We start from the raw sequence: 16,664 nt of genomic DNA, 5'->3' as shown, positions 1-16,664 counted from the left end.
TGTGCTTCGATTGTGAATTAAAACATTCATGTGTGTGTGTGTGTGTGTGTGTGTGTGTGTGTGTGTGTGTGTGTTCTCACGCTGATCATTTTGGGGAAAAATTGACAGTCATGGGATTTAAGATTACTGCATGTGGAACTATAACTTCCTAGTTATGACCTGCTTTCTAATGATGTGTTATGACTAATCTGTCTACAAAATATTAATCTTACAGAGGCTTCATTCTTTTCAGTAAGGTACATATGTTCCATAGTGGGACTTGTTCCTCTTCCTTGAAGATGACACAAAATTTGTGTATGATGTTCCCTATTGCAGTATATGTTTATGATGTCCCAATTCAATGAGTAAGAAGTTTCTGGAAAACAAATCAGAATGACAAACAGCATTTTGAATGTAGAGGTACATTTTCCTATGATTAATTGATACTCTGTTAATGAGTAAATACACAGTTTAAAAGGAAAACAGATTATTTGAGTGGAAAAAAAAAATCTACCATGCATGTGAAGTATCAGTGCTAAATAAGAAGTCTGTGTAATTGGATTTTTAAGAGCTGTTGCTGTTAGGAAGCTTCTAAGCACAGATCAATTTAGCTTTCCAAATTTATTTCCAAAAGGTTATTTCAAGACACGTAGGTTATCATTCTAATTACCTCTAGGACAGAAAATTTTTGTTGGGTTAAACACTTGGTAATGGTAGATGTGGTTATAGCCACTTCCACGTAGTTGAGTTACAGTGTTTTTGCCCAGGATAAAGGAGTTCTAGGGAACAGGATTTTTGTCCCATAAAAGGAAACAACACTGACCTGCTTACAGTGTGTAAATTTTTATTTCATTCCTTATAGTAATTGTTTTCCATGTGGTAACTAAAACAACAACAGTAAAAATGGAGAGAGGTTTTATGGAAAGGAGGGATAGAGAAAGCAGAAACCTAAGTAAGATGACACAAAGTAGAAGGAGGTGGACAATGGGAACACAGAGAATAAGGCAGAGCTGGAAGAGAAATGCAAGAGAAGGCATTCAAAGGAGATAGATGAAATTAAGGAAAGAGTCATCCATAGTTACAGTTGAAGCCATGGAGAGAGGAAAAGCCAAAAGAAGATGCAAAATAAGGAGACACAGAACCACCTCAGTTCATTTTAATAAGATAAACTCAGTTCTTTTTTATTAAGATAAACTCAGATGAAATGAATAAAAATTAAGAACAGCAATGCTTTATACGAGGTACTTTCGGTGCTATGTCAATGGATACAAACATTTCAGAGGAGAAAGTTATATTCAAAATAGTGCCTGTTTTGAATATAACAGTTTATGATAGATTCTGTAAATGTCCTCTCTCTGAGTAATGACTGTAAGCTACATTAATGTCTGTAAATAAAAGTTAGCAAGAGTAGGCACCAATGGCATCACATTAATGTAGCGCTCACCCTGTTATAAATGGCTCAGAGTTGATGAACCAGAATATTTTCACATGCGTCCACAGAGTGCTCTGGTACACAGAAATGATGATAATAAATGACAGGACCTCATAAAAAAGATGACCAGTGTGTAATTCTTAATAGAGCTGATGAGATAAGGATGGAGATGTACTCATTGAGCTCTATGGTGATCTGTGTTAACCACAGATTAGCCATTCTAATTCCCATCATTTTCTCAGTACATTTTAAAACTGTTTGGAATCATTAGCATTAACATTCATAGGCACCATGATCTCTGATAGTAATATACTGAATAATGAGTTCACTGCTCTAATGCCCTGCATTTACTCCACTGTTACTGGACTGTGACAGCTGGTTTTAGGAAAACCAACAAAGAAAATTGCACTAATGCTGATGGCTGATGCTTAGGTTTCAGAGGGCAGTGAAGGACCATCTTTTCTCTTTTCCACTTCCACATGGGAAGTTATTTGTTTATTTATAATTTTTAAAATTACATTATGGTGAATTTCTTTAATTTTTGTTAAGCACTTTTAAAAAAATCTACACTAATATATCTTTATTACAGTATGTTACGTATTATGAATGTTCACTTTCTGCATAACTATGAGAATGGACCTGAAATTTAATCTAATAATGTTATCTATCCAGAATGGTATTTTACAATAACGTATCTTTAAAGGAGAGAAAATGTATTCCAATTATCTTCCTAACCAAACCTAGCAGGTCATCTTTAACACCCCTCTGTTTAACAAAGGAGAAAGTGCGAATGTGATAAATTTTTAATTAAAACGAACAAAAGAGAAGAGAGGGAAGCTTACATTTCCCAGGCAGCAAATAAGAGTGAAGTTTAAAATGATGGTTTCTTACCCTGGAAGATAATATGGCCTTACGTCAGTTAGTATGTCGCTATATACAACAATAGGCGGGGGGGAGGGGGTCATTTAAACATCCCAGGCTGGGTATTTCTATTTAAATCTGATTACAGTGAAATAAAACTGTAGCTATTAAAGGTTTAAAAGAACTACAAATACAAGCAGTAAAAGAAGACAGTTAGTAAATGAGGTAGTAAAACATTTCAGCAGGGCAAACAGTTTATAGCATGCTGCCTTCTGTAGCAGGCTGCTCTATTCACCACAGACTCGCAGTGCTGTTCCCTGAATTGCACTTAAGCCTGCAATTAACCTTTCACGCCTAATGAAGCTGTTTTGCTGGAAAATTAAAATGTATAGCACTGCCTGCTTTTGCAAAAGTTTGGGAGGGGAAAAGAAGGCTATCTCTGAACCCACTTTCAGGGGCCTATTGTTCAAGTGCTGCACTTATACTTAAATTGCACACGCTTTGCAAGGCAATCTGCTTTGATGTGGTACATTTTATTTCTGTACTTATTAATTGTTCTGCATAATTGTTTTTTTTTTAAAAAAATCTGCACACCAGTAATTTTATGGTTAGACATTTGCTGTTTAAGGACCAACTATTACCATTAAATTGCCTTTAGGAAAGAGTGTAGTTCTTATACATATAACCAAGATAATATTGGTTTTTCTTTCTTCTTAGTGTATGATGATATTGTTGTTGATGGTGAGAATTAAAACAATGATTAATAGAATTAATGGCATTGCAACTAACTTACTGGGTTGACAGATCTTTTTCCTGTTGCATCTAAGTATTATTTAAAAACTATGCTTTGTGTTCATATACAGATTAAAAAAGGTTTGTAAAGTTAAACCCAGTTAGACAGATCTCATCCCCAGATGGACAATGAATTTCTAACCCTTGAGATCACAAAGCAGCTTTTGACTTGTGCAGGTGACTCATTAATTCTGCTTCTGTGCTTTGGTGTTGAACCATACTGATTCTACCCTACTCCTGCTACAAGGAGAAGAAATAACAGCTCAGGTGGGAGATATTTTTTAAAGAGAGAATGCATGAAGGGATGTTAAATTAAACAAGCCATGAAACTAGGGAATGACAAATGGTAGGGTTTACATTTCCAACCAATAATATTAATGCTAATTGTTTAGAAACAAAAGCCCATTAAGTAAAAGTAAAGCATATAGTACATATTTTAGTCCTAGCATTTTGTTTGCAATTTATCAACTCTTTGGTCACATTTTGATGTAAATTCTACTTTTCTGGCAGCATCTCTGCATCATTTTGACTTAGTAAATGAAATTCCTTTAGATCGCCAGTCTGAAATAATGAATTGTTCCCCCAGTTAATTGTATTGCTTTGATAACAAGGAAGTACGTTGGGCCCAGAGAACACAGTAAGTGAATTTCATCAGATGATTTGTGTGACATTTTGAAAAATGATCTTCTGGAGTGGCCTGATTTTAATGGAACTCTAACAGCATGCTAGCATGTCCCAATATGCAGTGTAAGATTGAAAATTCGTAGCTCCTTCTGAATACTAGTGCTATGCAGAGTAAGAGGAACAAGAGCACTCTGCAAGTCATGTTTTAGGAAAAGGAAAATATGGGGAAAGTCTTTCTGATGCAACTATTTCATAGTCTGAGTATGTCTAAGAAAAAGTGCCACATCCATATTTACTATCAAGCACATTCACTGCTCATAATTTGACCTGATTCTACAGATTCTGTAACTGTTGTCTTGAAGAAGTGGCATTTATACAGGTCTACCTCATTTAATCTAGTTGTTGTGTTCCTGGGAATTACTTCTTAAACAGAAAATCTGGTACCAGAGGCAGAAATTACAGTCTGCCCTTGCCATATGAAGGGGTTCCATTCTGGTCCACCCCCGCCTAAGGCAAATTTCGTGTATGCTGGAGTCCCATTTAATTGAATGGTGGTGCACTCCCATTTTGTCCCTCACCATTTGCCGTCCACATAAGCTGGAATCCACATATGGCGAGGGTGCATATGCCAAGGACGGACAGTACAAGGGAAAATTAAGGATAGGTTCCCACATAAAGGAAATAAGAGCAGTTCAACATGTTTCAGCAAACTTTTTATGTAAAATTATGAATGTGCATGTGTAAAATGAATAAACAAAGAAATGAATGAATGAATCATGTGTGCAATGAATCAACAAAGGTTCTACACAGGCCGCTCCAGGAGTATTCTGGTCCCGAAGGTGCATTGAATCCCCCTTGTCCACCCCCCATTACCATCTACAAAGGTGTCTACAAAGATGATCGTCTACAAAGAAGCCTAGAGAAAACATATTTTCTATAAACTGGACACCTGAACAGACTATTGGTTTTGTATTTGTAATTTCCCCAGAGGTTAGAAAAATTACTTCTTTAAACTATAGTTCCCCAAATCTCCCAGTCAGCATGGGCACTAATTAAATTATTTCATTTACAATTATAATTAAATAAAGGGGAGCTTCCACTATATAACTCTGAAAAATAATAAATCACTTTTGAAACTAATTGCAGCAGACTTTTGACTGGCAATAAAACATTCTTTGAACATATTGGCTTTTGTCTTCTATATGACTATTTTTCTGACATGAAAATAACTTTTGCTATATGAGAATAATCTTCATGTACGAAAAGCTGTACAGGTTTGCAGATAAGTCTGTTTGTCTACATACACACATGCTGGGAAGCCACATATTAATATCACTATATTGAACAGGTTAGGGTGATAAAATGCATGAGAAAAATCTACAGCTATTGGCTGGCATCCAATTAACTCTTAATTTTTGACTTAATTTTATATGAGTTTTTAGATGTGACCAAGTTTTATTTTGGTATGTATTCTGATACTCAGATTTTGCATTTTGTAATTTGTATTGTGCATTTTTTGATACGGTCAGCTGACTAATCAATATACTTCTTGTTGTTGTTGTTGTTGTTGTATAGGCTGGCATCCTCTTGGTCAACCTTTAGTCAAGTTAAACTTAGGAAATCATAACTGCTTCATATTCTCATTTGTGATCATGGCAGTGTTGCCACGACCACCAATGACCCTAGAACTCATCATAAAATCTGGTCAGCCATCCAGAACAATGGTGGTCTGTGCTGCTGCCAAGCAGGGTACTGCAGATTCACTTGACCAGGGTCCTCCTGCCAACAGGTGGCATTGTGGGGAGCAGAAGCTTGGATCCCAACAGGGACCTGCCCCAACTCTTCATTTCTGTTCAAATGCTAATGGGAGGGACTGGTCAAGTGACCCTGCAGTGCTCTGCTAAGCAGAGGCACAGAACTCCATGAGTCCAGAAGGTTGACTGATGATACCAGAGTGATTCGGATGCAATTGTTTTTCAGAGCTCTTTTTTAGGCCAACCACCATAGCAGCCTTATGAGCCTTCCTCATTCAGAAAACAAAGTTGTAATAGAAAAGAACAATGGTCATGGAAGAAGAGAGAAAACTAAGGTGTTAACAGCAAGGCGTTAATTTGTTCTTCCTCTCTCTCTTTTTCTCTTCCAGGACTGGCGATTGCAAGTGCCCTGATAGACATTTCACAACAGAAGCCCTCAGAGTGTAAAGATAAGAGTTTGGGAGTCAGAAATCGAAAGCATCACCTTTCCACGCGTCAAGGGACGTGCGTCTGAAATAAAATGAATGCATTTGTATATTCTGTAATGTTTTGTTTTTCTTTTTAAGAGAGCTTCCATGGTAAGCTAAACTACAGCCTCAGTTTTTATGGAGGCAACCTCTGGATGGCAGTAAGAATGATGGTAAGCTGTACCAGTCTTGGATGGATTAACACCTTCTTCCCACTGTGCCCCCAAAGTAGGGCATTCTGAAGGGCAAATGTGAATATAATGGATGGACTTCAGGAAAAGATTCTGAAATCCATTATGGTAGACAAATATTTCTCCATATTTCTTGTTCTCCATATCAGGAAGGGGGGAGGGGGAAGAAACCTTGGGAAAGACTGTACATTGTTTTATAATGTGGAAGGAAATATATCACTGAAAATTAAAATACTTTTAAAGAACTCATTATACTGCTAGAAGTAATGGGTTTTTCAGTTTCTCAGCTTGAGCAGCATTAAGAAACATACACTTAAACAAAACAGGAGCTGGCATTATTAGGGATATAAATATTATTATCATTGCCCAGATATGAAGGCAGAATTTAAACTAGTTGGTAGGCAGATATAACAAAAACTTATATTTTAATGAGGGAAATATTTTAAAAAACAGAACATGTATATTTCAATGAATAGAAATCTGGATTTATGCATATCAATAATTTCTGCCTTCCAAAGGACCCTTCAGCAGTCCAAGTTGAAGCAGGATGAAAAGTGGACTTTAATGCTCTACTTCATAAGAATTCAGGATGGGGAATACAGGAAAGAGTGCATGCCTGTCTCCCATGCCAACCAACTAACTCATTATCGGAGCTGATTTGAATGTAGAAAAGCCTGTCCAACAGCCAAGACTCCTTTTTTCTTTTTATATCGACTGTCTGCAAAATTTCAGGACTCTTTATTCTGTGCAATATCACATTTGATTCTGTGTTACTACTATAACATTGAAGGCCAAAGTCAAGTGTAGATTTAAGGATGATGAAGGCCATTGATTTCAATAGACCTAAGCATACCTAAGTTTGCAGCAAACTGTAGCCCCAGTCTCCAGTGTTTAAATCATTGCAGAAGAATGTTGCCCTGACCACCACTGACCCCTTTATCGCAGCTATTAAAAATCCTCCCCCTCCAAGCAACAGAATTCAACATTCATCGTTTTTCATCTCTCCTCTTAAAACATTCACTGCACCCTAAATCACAAACCTTTCTAAAACTCTCCAATGGTCTGTAGGCAGTTTTGTTGCTCAGGGCTTTTGGAATGGCTTTTCTGTACTGGGGTCACCAAATTGCCAGATAGCAGCCAAAAGCTAAATGAAAATCATTGTCTAAATATTTGAAAGAAAATAACAAACTACCAAGCATTTCCCTACTTTATTGTCGTTAGATAGAACTGTGTGCATTGCAGCCTTTCTGTCTGAGAGAAGAGTCCTCCCATTTGCAGAAGAAGTAATTTGCAAGAATTATAGTCTAGCAAAAGCAACTATTCATTGATAGGATTTTCATTTTTCCCTACCCCTCCAAAATAGCCCTTTGAGCATGAGGGAAACTCCATTCATGGATCCCTGGATCCAACCGATTATATTTAGTGAGGAAGACTTTTGCAGAAGGTAACAGCAGGCTAACCTCAGTGATAGTTTGTCTCACTGGCCTTAAATGCCGAAAACACTAAATACAGTGAAGTGACATTAAAGCCACTTCTTTTACACTTAGGTGTACAATTTGGGGGTTGGGGGACTGGTCTGCACTCAGATCTAGTTATGGGCAGATTACATAGTCCAGTAGTCTTACCAGAATGTCCTATGAAGGGCAGAGCAGCAGATCTTAGTTTGCAGATTTGCCAGCATGGGAGGTATCCACTGAGGTATAAACTCTTACCTGTGGTGGAGTTGTGGTAAGGAAGATAATTATACAAATATAAATGATGTAAACTATTATACCTGCATTTTTATTTTCATTTTATTTCAGGAAGGGGGAAGACATTTCACTGTTTACACTTTTATTACATAGTTACTTGCATGCCAAGGTGGTGCAGTAGCAGTAATAACACCCTGTTTGTGAGTTGGTAGTATTTCTTTTGTAATATCATTTGACTACTCCATTTGGATGAGGACTGAATGTACAAAAAGAAGGACATTAAAGACATTAAAAGGAACTGCTGTACAGTACCCAGTTCCCTCTCATCCTAAAGCATTACATGACATTTTATCATGATTGCTCTACTCTTTTGATTAGTTGCACATTGATAAATTGTGCTGGCATGATTGTTGGGATATTTTCACATCTCAAAAGGAGACTAATTCTTATGCTAAAGTTATGTTGTCACAGTGTGATGATTTTTGTTGACTGTTCTTACCTCACTTTGTTACTTGTCTAAAACAAAGGGCCCCATTCTGTAAAGACTTATGTGCCAGCAAGTCTATTCAAGTTCTTCCAGAATTAGGGCAAAAATAAAAGGATTCCAGTTGGAAATTCTTGGTTAATGAACTTTTGTAAGTCCAATAAGGGTCTTTTTTTAAAAAAAGGAAAACCCTTCTGTCATTGTAATGTTAATTTGCTTAAAGAAACAAATGTCATTAGGATTGGCATGTATGAACAGTGAGAAGATTATTTGAAGAATGACAAATGAGAAATAAAAGACTTGGCTGTAAAATTTCTTAATTTCCTCTTTGACTTATTTGAGTTACTGAATGGTATGAGACAGATATCTTAATTGACATGTCCAATTTCCAATGGATTATACAGTTGATAGCCCTTAATTTGAAGCAGGCATATAACAATTTTTAGATAGGGTTGACATTTAAAGTAATAATAAATGGTGAGATATACCTTATTGTTTATCCTTGTTCTGAGTCAAATTTGCATCTGAATCCCCCTCTCAGGCAGGGAAACCCACTGGGGCTGCTGCTACACTGCAGAAAAAAAGTAGTTTGATGCCACTTGAACTGCCCTGACTCAAAACTATGTAATTCTGAGATCTGAAGTGTTGTGAGCTATTTAGCCTTCCCTGTCAGAGAGCTCTGGTGCCCCACAAAACTATAAACCCAGAATTCCATAGCATTCAGTCTTGTCTATTAAAGTGGTGTCAGATTGCTTTATTTGTGTAGTGTGGTAGCAGTTTGAGTAAACTTGTGCATGTCACATTCTCTCAGCCTCAGAGGAAGACAAAGGCAAACCTTTTCTGAACAAACCTTGCAAAGAAAACCACATGATAGGTTGGTCTTACGGTCACCATAAATTAGAAATGTCTTGAAGGCAGACAACAAGAACAAGAAGCACAACAAAAACTCTACATCTAAATGCTTGACTGAAATTTTAAATTACTATTGGGAACTTGTTGAAAATTCCATTTGGGGATACAGAATTTTTATTTGGGGGGCAATGCCCTCTTTTTGTCGTCACCCATCTTCCAAAGCTATACCCCTAACCCAATCTTCACTTTTCTTTTATCTTCTAACTGCCTCTGATGTACCCAGTATTGTTATATACTGATGGATGAGAGCGAATGAAAGCTATGATACAACAGCTCTTTTTCTGTATCAATGCATCTGACATGGAAGCTGACCAAAATTGCTGTGCCTTAGGACACCGTCCAAATGTGTTATGGCAACCTCCAAATTTAGTTTATTTTCATTAATGTACTGAAGAGCTGAAGATTAATCTCATCCATCTTAGCTAACCAACCCATTAGGTTTTGGCCTATATCCTCCAATGTCCTCCTGTAAGGGATGGGCAGGATTATTTTCCTTTGCCCATTCTAACTTTGCTAGCTTCCTGTATCAAATGAAGCATCCTCCTTGAGTTCAAGGGATCCATCTCTCATTCATTGGAGTCAATAGGAAACTTTCCGTAGCATCAGATCTCATCAAGGTTTTGGCTATGATTTATGGCAGAGAAAGGAACCGATCTGACTTTTCTATATCAACATCACTATATTCTCCTTTTAATTAAACTGATCTCATCATGCATTCCCCCTTTTCTCTTTCAGAAGTCTCAAACTCTTTGTGCCAATTCGAAAAAATGTTGAATGCATTTTTGAAATGTTAGTGTCACACATAAACAGACCGATTGGAAGATGTGCTATTGTAAGAGCTATAAGCTTACGTTGTGATATATCAGCAGCTATGCCAGTATATCTTCAGAAAATGTTAATATTATCCTGGCTTTCTCCCAATATTACAGAGGCAGATGTGAAGGTCGGCAAGGCGGTCCACTGCCAGCAATTGCTATCAGCCTCTGAGGTAATCACTGTGTACAGGAAAAGAAAATATATCCTTGGCAGTCACCAATGGGAGTAACCTCTGAGTGCTGGCAGAGTGGAGGCAGAGACAATACTGATATGACCGCCTTTAATCATATAGTAATACAATATAACATTAACATTATTGTCAACATTATTACTTTTCCCCATCTAGCTAACTCAGAAGCAACTCTAGTTGAAACCTAAGAGCATGAAATCACCCAACCCCCTCATTTGTGAGTCTCCAGTGCAAACACTCCCTCCCCATTCAATCTCAAAATAACAATATGAAGACAATGTGGTTTAGAAATAAGGGCAGAGATTATGTGGAGGCATGAGCACAGAGAGAGAGAGAGTAAAGAGTCCTTGAAATAGTGCTGTAGCAGGTTGTTGCTGCACCTAGTTCTACCTGAAGAGGTGACTGTGACCTTCCAGGAACTCCTGTGGTCCAATAAGTAGTTATTTTGGATCAGAAGGAGAATGGGTCTAGGTAGCATATAAACTGGATTTCCCAGCCTCTGCTTTCACATAGGTGAATAGCAAGACCTGCTTGCACTAACTTTGGAAATGCAGAACCACTTTCCAACTAGGAGTTGTGTATACCTAGTGCCAGCATTGGGTATTGGGCCATGTCTTTCTTGATTTAACTATCCTTGTCTAATTTTGCAAAAATTTGCTTGATAAAGAAATCGGAATATATCAAATGATTGGAAACAATTGTCTACCTTTTTGTTTGGCTGAATTAAATCTATTGCCACAATATGTGTTTTGGAATTTGACTAATGGCAGTACATTCTTTTTAATGCCAATATGCAGTAACTGCCTGATTAACCATGCCCAGTGTGAGCATGGCCTCCTGATGTTATGGGGGATGTGTATGTAATAGCCATTCAACAACAGTATTATACAACATTTATATAAAGTAGACTGTTATACGTCCTCCATTATGTCATGACAGTTCCTCATAAAGAAAAGGGGTTTTCCCTCTCTGACATTGCCTGAAATGGTATTGCGTTAATCTCGCCACAGCATCAACTCAACTATGCTGCTAGATTATCAATATTATCATTATACAGTATACATTATATCCTGATTTAATTTCTAGAATGATCACTTCAGACCCCCTCTACAAAGACATTAAAAAAAAGGGGGGGGGGGGAGGAAAACAATGATGCCTACAGTCCCATTCACAATTATTAGGTTTATATTTCTAAATAATCTGTGCAATGTTTCAGTTTACTTCATTGTTTTCATTGTAATTGAGACATTCATGAATATTTATATTAGCCATGGATAGATCTTTACTTTCTCCTCCCCATTTAAGTGGAATCAGCAATATAATTAATACAAATGGCAACTTGGCCCACTATGGATCACCATCACCTTCCTTACTGCCAAAACCCAGCAGCACTAATATGATGTCTCACAAAAAGATGAAAGCATATAGCCTTTTTGAAATACTCAGATTCATGACTCACTCTGTGTGTGTATGTATGTGTGTGTGTAGTAAGAACAAATAAAGCCAATCTTCAGAAAATAAACCTTCACACAAATGCTGGAGCTACTGCAGGAATAGGTGAGGTTTGTCACGTTTCTTCTCCCTATCTCATAACTGTGCTTATGAAGCTGTCTTCAGCAAAGGTAAATACTTCTAAAACCCTGCTGGCAGCTCATGGTATCAAGAAAGAAGCTCACTTGGATACTTCCTGCCTCCTGTGGAGCAGCGTGAAAGCAAGTAAATTCTTCTGTCCAGACATTGCTGCAGAATTAAAATTTAAGGCTTCTGAAGCAGGGATCAATGGCTGAGTTCCTATTTGAAGCAGGCAGAGTGTAAAGTTCCACCAATGCACTTACATTAAGGACCAGAGTGTAATTTATTGAGATCTGGAAGGTAGATTAAGGTGCTAAGACAGACAGAAGCATGAGGGAACTTTCCTGATGCACACCCAAAACAAGAAGTGGCCTTTGGAAAATGGAATTCTATTAAGGTGCTATTCAGCAGCAATGGTGTTGCCTCCTAGAACTGTTGCATAAGGTGGTATTGGACACCTCCCTATGTACAGTTGTTAAAAGTAATTCCACTTTTGTATAGGGTAACCAGAGTGAAGAGAGGGCTCCTGAACTTTTAACGGTAATGGAGAAGGAATTTCAGTAGGTTTTGCTTGTTATTTGGTTCTGTGACACCTGCTGAAATTCTCTCTTCTACACAACCATTAAAAGTACAAGAGTCCACTCCAACTTTATTATGGCAACCCTACTTGTATCACCCTGCTTAAACTAGCATAAAATCAGGTGAAGAGTGCAGCCTGTGACTTTTTTTTCTTTAAATTGGCCTTGCTAGGAATCTTTGAATTTCAAACATGGCCTCTTGCACCATGTCATGGAAGGCTCAGAGGGCATACAAGAAACAAAGCTACACAAGAACTTTCTTGTTTCTCTTAAGCAAGAACAGAAGCACGAACTTCCTGACTCTACCCAGACGCATCCAAAGCCACTGCAACCCACAGATTAAACAATATGACAGTCAAGACAACTGGTATGTTTGTTGGATCAGAGGCACATGGGAGGAGCTTCCCCCAATAATACGCACTGCAACCATTGTTGGAACAAACAAGGCACAACCTTTGTTGATTGTAGCTAAGTGTTAGACGATGACTCTAGAGCCCAGGGTTCAATTCTTGCTTGGCCATGAAACTGACTTGGTGACCATGGGCAAGTCACATGTTCTCAGTTTCAGTTCGCCTAAGGGTTGCCATAAGTCAAAAATGACTTAAAGGCACACAACAACTGAAGAGGCTTGGCTGGATCCAGGCACTGAATGACCTGACATGCAGCTTGAGGTATACCTGGGAAGCAGATTGGAGTGAAGCCTACTAACAGGCTTACTCCAGGCCCTCCTCTTTACAATCCTGGATTGGCTGTTCTCCCTGGGCACCTTCCCAAGCATGTAAACCTTGCAGAGGTTCATGGGAAGATGACAATGACACCTTTCTGGAAAGCTCTCCTCTGATTCAACATGCAAAGCTGTATCCCTGGTATGTCAGGGAAACACTGTTCAATGCAGAGAATACAGAGCTAGATGAATGATTGATCTTACATAATATAAGACATCTCTATGCATTTCCTTTGTATAAAGAGTTCCAGGAGTAATCCAGGGCAATATAGTAGGCCTCTTTAATATTAACGACACAACAGAAATAATACAAATAAGAATATATAATTAAATTAAGCATGCATCTGAGGAAATAGGCTCAAGTTTACAAAAGTTCATGCTATCAACTTCTTTCTTTCATTGTGATCTCTTTGCATAAAAATTAAATAAAAAATTAGAAAAAATAGAAAAACTGTTAAAATGGAAAATACATCGAAGAGTTCATCAACGGTGACATCAATGTTTGGCGGTATGGCCATGACTAGACACAGCAGAAACTACCAGAGGCAGCATGGCCAGAGGGAACTGTAGGAATTGTAATTCAAAGGAAGAAAAGTTAGCCCCCACAATTAAAGCATACTTTTCTGATACAAAATACTGCTGTTTTGAGTGCCATGAAATGCAGTATCCATGAACTAGTGGTTCTATGTTGCTAGAAGACCAGCAACAAGCTGTATGCTATTAATCAAAATGCATTTTAACACAAATCCCGATTATACAGAAAGTCAATTTAGAGATATACACACAAGATAATTTCAGTTGGGTTAATTAAGTCTTTAACCATTATATCCTACAAAATTAAAGTGGTTAAATGAAGTAAGAGAGTGGATTAATTCCTATAATTTTAGCACATACCTGTGGGGTTTTAATTTACTCATGGTTCTACAACTAATGAGGAGGTAGGAATTTCCCAGGATTTATTACCATGGCATAAAATGACAGGGTGATGTGTGAGTTGCTTCAGTCTGTTCATCCAGTAATATGGCAATGTTGTTCTATTCCATTTCCCCCTCCCCATCCCAGCTGCTCTCAAATTACCAGATATATTTTATTCCGCATTCTTGAGTCAGTCCAATTAAACTAGATTCAGGTGGCCCTGGGATTTATGTCACTTTCGTTCTGTTTCAAGCCAGAGAATCCATCAACCTGCATATGTTATGCCATGAAAGGCCATGACAAGATGAAGTAAGCTGTGGCAATGAGGTTTTCTTCAATAAAAACTACTGGGCAATTCAACTGGTTGCAGTTGTCTGGCAACTGCTGATGTCCATTCAACTGCAAACAAAACATTAGGAGGAACTGACAGTAAGGGCTGTTTGACAGTGGAACACACTCCCTCGGAGTGTAGTGGAGTCTCCTTCCTTAGAGGTCTTTAAGCAGAGGCTGGATGGCCATCTGTCGGGTGTACTTTGATTGAGAGTTCCTGCATGGTAAGGGGTTGGACTGGATGGCCCTTGTGGTCTTTTCCAACTCTACGATTCTATGATTCTATGAAAACAAGGAGTATTATACCCATAGGTTAGTTGCCAGAACTTATTTTATTGGTCTTTAATGTGTTTTGTATATCTCTGTAACTACATCTCCCATTACTACCATCTGAATCCTACCTTTTAAGCAAGGCATCCCTACCTTCAACATTTCTATGTTGATGGCGAATTGGGGGATCAACAGGGAAGTAATAGGATGTGATGTATCAGGCATCTACATGGACTTCTGGAGGTCCCTGGGAGGTCCATGCAGAAGATGTCCTTCCAGCATGTCCAACTAAATGAAAATAGCTGGATACATCACCACTGATCCCACACACACACTTTCCAACAGCATGGAAATGGTCATGTTGGAGAGGCTGAAAGGTGAGTTGGGTGGACTGGGGTTGTTACCCGGCTACTACCTGGTTCTGACCTCCACAATGACCAAAAAAAAGTGTGTTACAACAGTGTAAACTGGAGTTATGCTTGGGTAAGTCACTAACAGGATAACATCCATAATAAAATGATTGTAAAAAGCTAACAGAAATTAAGTTTTAGTTTTAAAATTATTTTTCAGCTATATGCTCATGAGTATAAAACTAAAACTTACAATTTCTGAAACAAGCCAGATTTCTGGTTAACCAATTAGTTTCTAGAATCAATTTTCATTCATCAGTATTCACATGAATTTGGACTGCTGCATTCAATTAATTGAGCTCTCAAGGAAGTCAGGGTATGAATCCAACTTGTTTAATCATCAGAATTAGTTGTCAGAATCTAGATTAGTATTCTGCCAGTTATGTCTTAAATCTAATTACTAGTCTAAACTAGAGTAGACCCTAATCAATAGAACATATCTAAATGTTGATTTGCCAAGTTCCCATTGATTCACTAAGGCTGCTCTAGGTGGGGTGAAAAATTGGAATTAGGCTCAGTTTTAAATTCCTTTATTCTTTCCTGTTTCTATAAATACTATGAATAGGGCAAGCAAATAACTGGTAGTATCCATATTCAATAGTCACCTAATCAATATGGGGCTTCATTCAAAGTAGTGAAAACAAAATAGAGCACACCCTTCTCATCCGCAGAGTTTTGGTTCCAGGGGGACCTACAGATAAGAAAAATCACACATGCTACCTGGCTGCCCCTTGTCCTCTGCTAATGAATGTCCCCTGGCTACTGAATGGCTGTATGGAGGAGTGCCCAACCAGAAAACAAGTAAAATAAAATCAATAAAATGGAATGCAAGAAAAACAGCAACAGTATATGTGGAAAGGACAAGATAAACATGAGTCAACTACATGGATGTAAATTTATATTAAATTCATTCCTGCACAATTTTCTTCCCACTATAAAAACACTGAATCATAGAATCTTGACATTGCAAGGGAATGCAAAGGCCATCTACTCCAACCTCCATCTACAGTTGCCCCTCTGTTTTCACAGACTTCAGATCCACGACCCTCACTTACTTGCAAGGAGCAAACAGAGGGATTAAAAAGGGGTGCCACTCATGGGCATACTCTCCCTTTCAAGCCTATGGGGCTTGAATATCTGCAAGTTTCCATTTACATGGCAGGAGGGGGTCCAGAACGGTTCCCCTGCAAAAATGGAGGGCTCACTGTAGTCCAATCCCCACCCATGATGGAATACACAACTGCAGCAACTCCTGAAAAATGTCCATCCAACCTCCAAAGAAAGAGAATCCACTACCCTAACCCTAAGGCAGTGAATTCCACTGTCAAATAGTTTATACAGTTTCAAAAAACTGCAGTTTTTCAAGAAAACCTCCTAGGAAGGAGAAAATTCCCTGTCTCTGCAAAGACGTGTCTTTTTCCCCCTGGCCCCAAACACTAGCTTAGGGGGAATGGGGATAAGAAGCCAAGGATCTTCAGGGTGTATTCTAATAGCTGGGTGCACAATAACATCATTTCCCAGGATATATGCTAGCTGTCAAACACAGACAGATGGTCCTCATTTGTTTCCATTCTCCCTTGCTGTGCCAAGGGAGCAGTAAAACTGTGAATTTTTGTTGGGGGAAATACCTAATTTCCATTAATGTAAGTGCATCTCATCAGGGTTCTCCTTA

At 38.2% G+C, this 16,664-nt stretch overlaps 1 protein-coding gene across 1 annotated transcript in view; it reads left to right on the top strand.

Annotated features, from left to right (window-relative positions):
* ATRNL1 (attractin like 1) overlaps positions 1-8,587 on the top strand; it is a 693,411-nt gene extending 684,824 nt beyond the window's left edge. The window contains exon 29 of the mRNA XM_042457618.1: positions 5,832-8,587. Coding sequence (XP_042313552.1) covers positions 5,832-5,956 — 125 coding nt within the window. The 3' untranslated portion in view covers positions 5,957-8,587. The remainder of the gene's footprint in view (positions 1-5,831) is intronic.
* Positions 8,588-16,664: the final 8,077 nt, after the last annotated feature.

This window comes from Sceloporus undulatus, chromosome 3 (genome assembly GCF_019175285.1).
Source record: "Sceloporus undulatus isolate JIND9_A2432 ecotype Alabama chromosome 3, SceUnd_v1.1, whole genome shotgun sequence".
Lineage (NCBI taxonomy): Eukaryota > Metazoa > Chordata > Lepidosauria > Squamata > Phrynosomatidae > Sceloporus > Sceloporus undulatus.
The sequence above is the reverse complement of the archived record's forward strand: the minus strand, read 5'-3'. Positions and strand labels throughout refer to the sequence as shown.